The 9,910-nt window shown below is 37.8% G+C and overlaps 1 protein-coding gene across 4 annotated transcripts in view; it reads right to left on the bottom strand.

Moving 5' to 3' along the window:
* Positions 1-715: 715 nt before the first annotated feature.
* Positions 716-9,910, bottom strand: part of TTC21B (tetratricopeptide repeat domain 21B) — a 74,034-nt gene continuing 64,839 nt past the window's right edge. For 2 of the 4 annotated variants that reach the window (XM_025853692.2, XM_025853694.2), the window contains exons 27-29: positions 6,126-6,246; positions 2,480-2,547; positions 716-1,266 (exon numbers count right to left, since the gene is read on the bottom strand). In XM_025853692.2, the coding sequence (XP_025709477.2) occupies positions 1,189-1,266; positions 2,480-2,547; positions 6,126-6,246 (267 nt within the window). In that variant the 3' untranslated portion in view covers positions 716-1,188. Of the gene's footprint in view, positions 1,267-2,479; positions 2,548-6,125; positions 6,247-7,612; positions 7,788-9,910 lie in introns of those variants that run through there. The other 2 variants (XM_073883030.1, XM_073883031.1) reach the window with 2 other exon arrangements.

Here is a 9,910-nt window from a genome sequence, read left to right as displayed (position 1 = left end):
AGAAGAATGATGAGAATTTTATGACGTATAACTGGAATTAGAAGGACCTCGGAAAATTGCAAAAGTAGTCAAAAACAAGAGAACATCGCCCCCCCCCCAAAATAAACATAGGACACTTATAAGCAACAGGCGACTTAAAAATACTCTGTATTTATTGGAAATGCAAGCGAAAGAGTAGACCCTATTTATGGTATTTTTAAAGACAACTGAAAAAGATGTAGACAACAAGTCAGAAATAATGCTGAACACTGAGATGATTAAGATTAGGTTAAAAATTTAACCTGAGAGGCTGAGAGCCGCTATGCCAGAGGGTGGCAGGCACGGTAAGGGAAGCAGCTGTTTTCACAGGGTGTGCCTGGTGAGTCCCTGCTGACCAAAACTGTCCTGTCACTCTTCCCGGCCACATGTTACCGTGTCTGAAGTGCCATCAAGAGATCTAGTCTTTGGGTTAAGGTGAATTATTGCTACAAGAGCTTACCTATTTTAACTGATTTCACATCCAGATTATTTCTTAAGATCACATTGGCATCGAAAGCAGAAAGAATGAGTTCAACAAAGGGAATGGAAGCTCCTGTTCTTTACACTTTTCCAAAAAGATTTTTCTAGGAATGTCACATATTCCAACGACTCATTAGCAGTGCAAATTGTTTAGGGGGCTTACCCTGATTTTGCAGAACTTACCACGTCTTTTGAGTTCCAAGAGCAATACAAACCATACATTTATAAAGTTTTTATTAAAATATACTTTTTCTTTCCATACATTATTTACAAGAACATTTTTCTCAAACCTTTGAAACAACAGAGAATGTTACAAAAAATTTTAAGAACAACAGCATTTTGAATGTATTTCCTGAAATAAACAACTAATATTCCTTAGAAAAGATACAGGATACTTAATTACCTCGTATTTAACAAAATATTCTTTATAGAAATGGGTTATAATCTGTACCACAGAGACACCAAATCTGCTCCTAATCAAGAAAGTCAATCAAATAAACCAGCTCCCACTGACCTCCATCAGAAACCCATCCATTTGCCATAGCATTTCTCTTTATATACAATAGCAGCCTCTGCTGGAGAAAGAAAAGTATGCTTCTGTTACAAAGTTTTAGCTCAAACCTATTCTGAACGATAAGAACTGATACCTGTCATTTCCTGCATAACCAACAAACTAAATTAAAATACTTTTCAAGGCCTCAAAGATGTACGGGCTTTATCAAGTATATCCTTCCTGATTTTTGGATAAGCTGGATGTGCTTCAAGAACCTGCAAAAACAAAAAAACAAAAAACAAAACAAAAGCACGAGAACTTGTAAATGATTACTGAGAACTGGAGAGCTACAAAACTTGCTGGAAATGAGCGTTACAGTTGAGATTTCATTGTATTAATATTACAAATATAACAACACTTCTTAAAGGTGACAGCTGAAATGTGACATAACTCATAGTAACAGTAATTAGATGACAACAATAGAATACAAATACACGTGAGAAACACAACAAATATGCTTACTTCCTTAATAGATCAGTTGCAAAAAGCAAGTACGTATCAATGATTTTAAATATTTAGAAAATTTAGGCTATTCATACGATATTTAAAAAACCCTTACAGAGTTATTTTTGACCAGGAGCACACATCATATTTACCTGGAGGGATTTTGAAACATAAATTTCCAGGTCTACTGAGTCTAGGAGTGGGGAGATAGTCATGTTTAAAAGAATTCCACAAATGATTCTAATGTATAACTTACATTAATGCACAACCTTAACCTTAATGTGAAATGTGAAGTTAATGTGAAATACTGCCTTACAGAGTTCAGCAATCAACAGCAATCACTGAAGCCACGTATTTGCTATAATGATGCTGAGACAGCCATCTGGGGTAGGAGACATTACATAATTCTTTTCTAAGGAGCTTTTCTTGGAGCTCCTAACGATGTTGAATATAATGCCTTATCTGGAACAATGGGGCAATGCTTTATATATCAACGAGACATTGTATATATAAAGAAGCTGCAAATTCTGAAAGTGTAACTTAAATATTTGTCATTTTAGTAAGGGATTGTTTAGTTAGGGATCAATTACAGAAATGTAATCGAATGGCTTCTAAATAACAGAAATACCTCTTATTTCTAATTTATAAATCTGAATTCCCTACTAACCAGACTTGGACACATTCACAAGAACTTCATTCAGAACATGGCTTGGAGAATCAGTAGTTTTATTTCACGTGCTTCTCCTCTAGCCTCTTTCACTTGACAGAAACGTTTTATTATTGGAGCCCCAATTAAAAACATGTTTAAGGAAACTTGATCATTTTCTAAACTTGGAAAGGTGGTAATCTCTCTCAGAGGTATTTGATGAGTCACTTAACCGAAACACAACATCCTCTACCTCTATTCATGTACATTTTGAGATGAACTAAAAGTAGGAAATTGTGCAGCCGAAAAATTTTAAGAAATCTAAATTGAAGTGTTACCTGGTGACATATGTCAATGGCATCCACATATCTTTTTGCTTTTAAGTAATTAAATGCCAGTTTGTATCCTGTTAAGACAAAAAAAAAAAAAAAAAGCCATAATGATGTAGTACTATTTATAGAGCACATGGCTAGCATTACCTTTTTTGCCTCCTCCTTTGTTTGCTTACTCACAGGAGAAGTCTAAAAGAAGGCTGGTGAGCACACTAGAAGAGAGAAGTGATGGGATGATGGGAGGGAGAACAGGTACAACAGAAAATGGAGCTGGAAAAGGGCCTGCAGTGAGAAGACTGCCATCCTGCAAGATGGCTTTTGGAACTTACCAACAAAGTACCATTTATGTCAGGTTATAGTATAGACTCATCACTGGACAGTAAATGATACCACAGCTATCCATTTAGACAGCATAGATTTATTTCGCCCTTAACATGTCAGGCACACTGTTCCTACAGGCAGGAGGTTTGCAGTCTATTAGGAAATAAAGTAGGTTATTTAAATAATCACGCAAGTAAGTTACCACTTTCAAAAGTGAGATAAATGGTAGGTAGGAAAGCAAGGTACGGGCCAAGGCCCGTAGAGTAGGAGACCTGGATGGGGAGAGGGTGGGTGTCAGGCAACGCTTGCAGTCTGAAGGATGAGGCCTGCACTGGGCCAAGGGAACGGAAGCGTGAACGCTCTTAGGCAGAGGAAACTGCTCCGATAAAAGGCAGTGATGGGAGCCACAGGAATGGAACAGACCCAGAGTACAGCGTGACAGGGCAGAGCAGTTAGGGGAGCCACCCAGAAGAGGGCAGAGTAGTCGTCAGACATTCCACATCAACCATTAGTAACAATTATCGCAAGCACTGATACTGAAGTGCCAGGTTTCAAATACTGACATTTAAAATAAGGTTTTAAGACATTCTTAAAGGACTGCTATTTTTCCAATAAGAACGCTATGAGAGTTAGCAAACAGAAGGAGATAAGAAAGTAACAGTGGCATTGTACTCCACAAATGCGAAGTGATATACCACGATGTAAAATAATATGTTAAAATTCATAAATTCGGTATTTCACTTTACGTCTTACAAATATAAATTAGGGAAATTTGAATGCTGCTCCTGGGCCCTAATAAAAGTACCAAAGCATTTTCTTTTTTAATTTCAAACAAATATTTGAAAAGAATTACTGGCTAATGTAATCATAAGGTAGTGAACGGTAAGAGAGAGGAATTATCTAAAATTCATAATATTTGATATAAACACACATAAACATACATGCCTATAAAACTGTCAATGATGAAAACAGTAAGTTTCAGAGAGTTAAACTTGATATCATTACCAAGGAAATGTAAAACGGGTTAAAAATAAAGTCGGTGACATTTAAAAAGGAAAACAATTTAAGATGTCATGCCATGCCAATCATACTTTACATGGAAACTAGAGCCAAAAAGCCTGGATTTCAGTTTTGGTTTCTGGCTTCCTGACTAGCTTGGAGACCTTAGCAAGTCAGGTGAGCTGTCAATTTCAAGTTTCCTCAATGGAACCCCACCCCCAACTCTGAGTGCGATTTTAAGATCAAATGAAATACTTGTGAAATGCTTTTAGAAGTTTTAGAGCGCCACACATATATTAGCAATTGAGTCAATACTAAATTGGAAGCATAAAGTTTTAATGTTGGAAGAAACTTGACAGATCATCTTGTCCAAAAAATCTGAGAGAGGAAATAAGGGGCCAGAAATGGCGAAGAAAATGTGCACTGCTGCCACATTACACCTGTCAAGCTTACAAAAATGCAACACCATGTAATCAGGGGGGAGAAAGGTAGCAGGGGAGGGGAGCGGAGAGAGGAACATGAACACTGTGAACAGTCTAGTCAGTGGTGCCCTGTGGCCCGAGGATGGGTGCAGAGGGGCAGACATAGATGTGTTTTCTTCCTGGCGCTTCTCACAGTGATAGCACTCAAGCCTGAATCTTACGGAAAGAACAAGACCATGATTTGAAGGATTTCCTGACAACTGAAAAAGTGAAATGCACTGTTAAATGTGGCCAGTTAACAACTGCGGGTGTTAGATGCAATGACGACCTTAAGGAAGAAACTAAAGAATGAATTGAGAGCCTCAGAGAAAACTTACCAATGAGAAGTCGGGGAAATTGATAAAACCATCTATAAAATACACAGATGACACAATGGAAGAACTAATGAGTTAGAATCTCTATATTTGCTGAAGTCTTCCAAGGAATAGAATGTTTAATTTAAACTTCTAAATGTATACCTTCTATGGAATAAAGTATCAAAATTACATATATTTTTAAAGACATTTAAGGAATTTTCATTTTACAAGCTGACTTGATTCTGTAGGATATAGGATACTTGAGAAGGAAAAATACCATCAACAAATGTGCCCTATACCAGTCTAGTAAAGTAACAGACCCCGGAAAAATACATGGTGGGGGAAGTCCTGAACTAACAGCAGTTAATGTAAAGATGACCTATCAGACTGCAAATTAAATCTGAGTCCATACCATGACATGGCTGCTAAAGACAGATGCTACCTTAAGGCCGAGTTAACAACTACTAAAATGCCTAATAAAAAAATCCAGCTTGATTATACATAATCTTAAGTATAATTCAGGAACTTGTTCATTTCTAGTACAAGAGGTCAGGAGGGGCATGGCCCAGTAAAACGACCTTTTCCAAACTCATCTGGCCATGAAATCTAATCTCCTCATACTCAACTCTCTCTTTTCATTTGTTCTTTTTTGTAAAGAAATAACTATTAATATCTCACCAAGTATTCCAAAGCACAGATTGGGAAGCACTATTTTAGAGTTTCCAGGAGACGGCAACAAGGAGGGTGAAAGATTTGGAAGCAAGTCTCAGGAAAAATGGGCGAGTAACCGAGAAAGGTTGAAGAGATGCGTTCGGAGAGACAGGACAGAAAGCTGAATTAGAGTATACCACACATGTAAGAAGGAAAGGGCTCTGTGGGTTGCTCCAGAAAGAAGACCTGGCAGCTTCAATGCAGCATATTTCGGCTCAGTACAAAGAAAGGGAAGAACATAGGGATGAGCTCCCTCACAATGTGGGGGGAGGCTAGTCACTAAGTATATCCCAGATCTGTCTATCTGGTAGGGATGTTGGAGAGCGCATTCCTTGAGTCTATCACTGGAACAAGCTGATGTTTCTAGATGCTCAAGAAAAAAAAAATGTCTATGGTCATACTATCGGGGGAAACATGTCCCCTCTGTGACATCCATCACAATTTGCATTAGTGTATAAAAGCACAGAGAAGTCCTGCAATAAAGAAACCTACAGAACTTGATTTAATGAAATGTTTTCCTAACTGACCTGATGCAGGAACACTTTTCCCCCCCAGCATTACCATTCAGAAATGGCTGAGGGTTAAGGGAGAGAAAGGGGCAGAATTAGATTAGATGTCCTTTAAGGTGACTGAGGACCAGTTTGAATCTCAAGAAATTATACTTAATAACTATTAAGTTAATAATCTATTATGAATATAAAATTTATTTTTTCAGAAGGACTAATAAGTTGGCTCTTAATGTATATTTTGTTCTTAAAAAGAAATCAAATGCATTTAAATGAAGATTTACAAACAGAACCCAAGTTTCCAGTGAAAACCTTGTATCTAATTTGTTAAACTCACCGACTGTTGGATTTGTCTGATTGCCATGTTTCCACGCCATCTCATAGTTTAAGGCAGCATCTGTGTATGCTTGCTCTTTTTCCATAATGTACCCCATATATTCATAAGCTTTGCAGCAAGACTGAAGGAAAATGGAAGAGGTATTAATAGACTAAACTTGATTTGATGGGGTGCTTAGGACTGTAGAGGTCGACCGTATTAACTCATTTAATTGGCACATAAAACAATGTTTTTCAACCTTGGCTATGCAATCAAATCATCTATGGGACTTAATAAAAGATTCTGATCAAGGCCGACTCCCATTCCCCCCAGAGTCAGGATTTTTAGGGGACAGGCAAGGGAATGTATATTTTACATACGTACATATACAGTTTTTATTACAAATAATTTCAAGTTAAAATTTACAGTGTAATGAACCCCATGAACCTGTATCTTCAACAATTAAATCACGACTAATACTGTTTTAACCTCTACCTCCCCATACTCGTCCTTCTGTATTAGCAAATAAAAAATCCTCAGATATTGTACCATCTCATTCATAAATATTTTAGTATGCTTCTTTAAATATAAGGACTTCCTTTAGACAGAACCACAGTTTATCATACCTAAAACGTAACAACTCCTTGGTATTACCAAATATCCAGTCATTATTCAAATTCCAAGTGGTCTCAATATAATTTTGTTTTGTCTTTAGTTTGTTAGGATGATGAGCCAAACAAGGCCCTCATGTTGTGACTGGCTGAAATGTCTCTTAACTTTCTTTTGATTTAGAGGTTTCCCTTCCATTTCTCTCTAGGTCTCTTTTCTTGTGGTTAAATGTAGCAAACAAGAATTTTTATCCTCGAGTTTGTCACAGCCCAGATTTAGTTGAGTGCATCCTTGCGGTGCTTATGTAATGTATTCCCATGTCACCGATATCTGGAAATTATAATTAGATCTAGAGGTTTAAATTTGATTTCCATCTTTGGGGAGAGAGGTGAAAGGACTTTAGAGGTCAGTGACCCTACTGAGCCACATTGGAGCCTGAGGCAAAAGGAAAAATGCACAACTCTGTATACATGTTTTTGTGATTTTTTTTAATTGTTAGTTTTTTCCCAAACATTAATTTTTACAAATCAAACTGAAAAGTGGGGATGTTGAAATACACATTTTAAATCTGGATATTTTCTTTATACCCAAACAAAATTTATTATTTTGTTTTCCTGACTTTAATGGGACTAAATATGTCAAATAATATTTTCATTAAAATCATTACCCATTGAAAAATACATAAAAACATGGATATGGAGGCATACATTTTCCCTTTTGTTTCTGGCTTCAATACCGCTCAGCACAGCACTGTCAGATGCTATTTACTTACCGTTTTGATTTAAAAAACATTGCATTATTTATTATAATTTTTATTATAATTTATTATAATATTCTATAATAACCTTGATTAAATGCTTATTTATCTACAGTGGATTGGATGTTTAAAAAATTCATACATTGAGGGGCGCCTGGGTGGCTCAGCCGGTTAAGCGTCTGCCTTTGGCTCAGGTCATGATCCCGGGGTCCTGGGATCGAGCCCCGCGTCGGGCTCCCTGCTCCGCGGGGAGCCTGCTTCTCCCTCTGCCTCTGTCTGCCGCTCTGCCTACTTGTCCTCTCTCTCTCTCTCTCTCTCTGTCAAATAAATAAAAATCTTTAAAAAAATAAAATAAAATAAAAAAATAAAAAATTCATACCTTGAAACCCTCACCTCCAGTGTGATGGTACTAGGAGATGGAGTCTTTGTGAGGGAATTAGGTCATGAGGATGGAGCTCTCACGAGTGGGACCAGCGTCCTTATAAGAGACCCCAGCCAGTTCTCTCGCCTTCTCCTTCCACCATGTGAGGCTAAAACAAAAAGTTGGTGGTCTGCAACCCAGAAGAAAGCCCTCACCGGAACTGAACCAGGCTGGCTTCCTGGTCTTAAACATCCGGCCTCCAGAACTGGGAGAAGTCAATTTCTGCTGTTTATAAGACACCCAGTCTATGGGACTTTGTTATAGTAGCACCAGCTGCTGAAGATAATTCCTGAGACTTAAAGTGCCCTTTTATATTCCGGACCCCAAGTGAGGGTTTGACTTGCTCACCCCAGTCCGGCCCCATCATAGATGGCACGTTCTTCCCTCAGCAGGCACATAATATCAGATTCTCTTTTTATGATGTTATATCCATTCCTTAATTTATCAGGGATGGAAAATGGTGATAGCCTACCACTCTTCATTTATTAGCCGGAAAATATCTATCATGAGAAATGTCTCCTTTTATGCTCTATTGTTACCCAGTAGTATAATTCACATAGAAAAGGTAGGCTAAGTGCTTAATGCCTTCCCCTTATTTGCTGGCTTCAGAAATAACAGTTCATGAGCATAGTTCAGTGGTGACCAATTAGGTTTTCGATTTTTTTTTCTTTTTTGGATCTTTGTAAACTCATGGATTTAAACTTATTTGGTGTGTTTCAATCCACTGCAGTTACTATTCTTACTGATAGTTAATGTGTTCCAACTTTGGCTAGTGTGAGTGTCTTCAAGTTGGCTCCTAAGTCCTTGACGTGACTCTAATCGTCTTCGATAGCTTCCTTGCCATCTGGTATGACAAGATGGTCTAGTATCATCTTGTACATTTCTGTCCCAGATCTGGATGATCTCCATCTTTTAATTATACAATTCAAGGTTTCTAAGCTCTAGTTCCTGAATCTCATGCTTCCAATATTGACATGTCTAATCAGCCAAACTGGCGCCTCTGAAGTAGCCATCGTGTTCAACCATGCAATGTATCGCTGTCAGTGTTCTGGCAAACTGAAATTCTATCTATACTGAAATCCTGATTCCCCTGTAATCTTGCTTAATCCTAGACTAGGCATGTAAGGGTCAGCCATCTGGCAGTTTACATTTTTTTTTCCTTTTTTTTTTTTAGTGAAGTATAGTTGACCCACAATGTTACATTAATTTTAGGTGTACAACAGAGTGATTTAACAAGTCTATACCTTATGCTATGCTCATCACAAGTGCAGCTACCATCTGTTATCATACAATACTATTACAATATCACATATTCCCTATGCTGTACCTTTCGTCCCCATGACTTATTCATCCCATAACTGGAAGTCTGTATCTCCCATTTCTCTTCACCCATTTCGCCCATCCCCTTACTCCCGAGCCCTCTGGCAACCATTAGTTTGTTCTTTGAATTTATGAATCTGTTTTTTTGTTGTTGTTGTTTGTTTAGATTCCACATGTAAGTGAAATCTATGGTATCTGTCTTTCTCTGTCTTATTTCACTTAGCATAATACCCTCTAGGGTCATCCATGTTGTCACAAATGGCAAGGACTCATTCTGTTTTATGGCTGATAATACTCCATTATATATATATATACCACACCTTCTTTATTAGTTCATCTCTCGATGTACACTTGGGTCACTTTTTTTTTAAAGATTTATTTATTTATTTATTTAGAGAGAGAAACATGAGTGGGGGAGGGGCAGAGGCCTGGGGGGGGAGGGGGGGAGAGAGAGGGGGAGGGAGGGAGAGAGAGAGAGAGGGAGGGAGAGAGAGAGGCAGACTCCCTGAATTAGTACTTTCATTTTCTTTGGGTAAATACCCAGTAGTGGAATTATTGGATCATATGATAGTGGCTGCACCAATACACATTCCCACCAACACATTCCCACAAGAGTTTCCTTATCTCCACATACTTGCCAACACTTGTTATCTTTTGTCTTTTCGATTCTACCCATTGTGACAAGTATAAAGTAATATT

The sequence above is a fragment of the Callorhinus ursinus genome, unplaced genomic scaffold (assembly GCF_003265705.2).
Source record: "Callorhinus ursinus isolate GAN/ISIS: 27379988/994484 unplaced genomic scaffold, GSC_fseal_2.0 scaffold2, whole genome shotgun sequence".
NCBI lineage: Eukaryota > Metazoa > Chordata > Mammalia > Carnivora > Otariidae > Callorhinus > Callorhinus ursinus.
The sequence above is the reverse complement of the archived record's forward strand: the minus strand, read 5'-3'. Positions and strand labels throughout refer to the sequence as shown.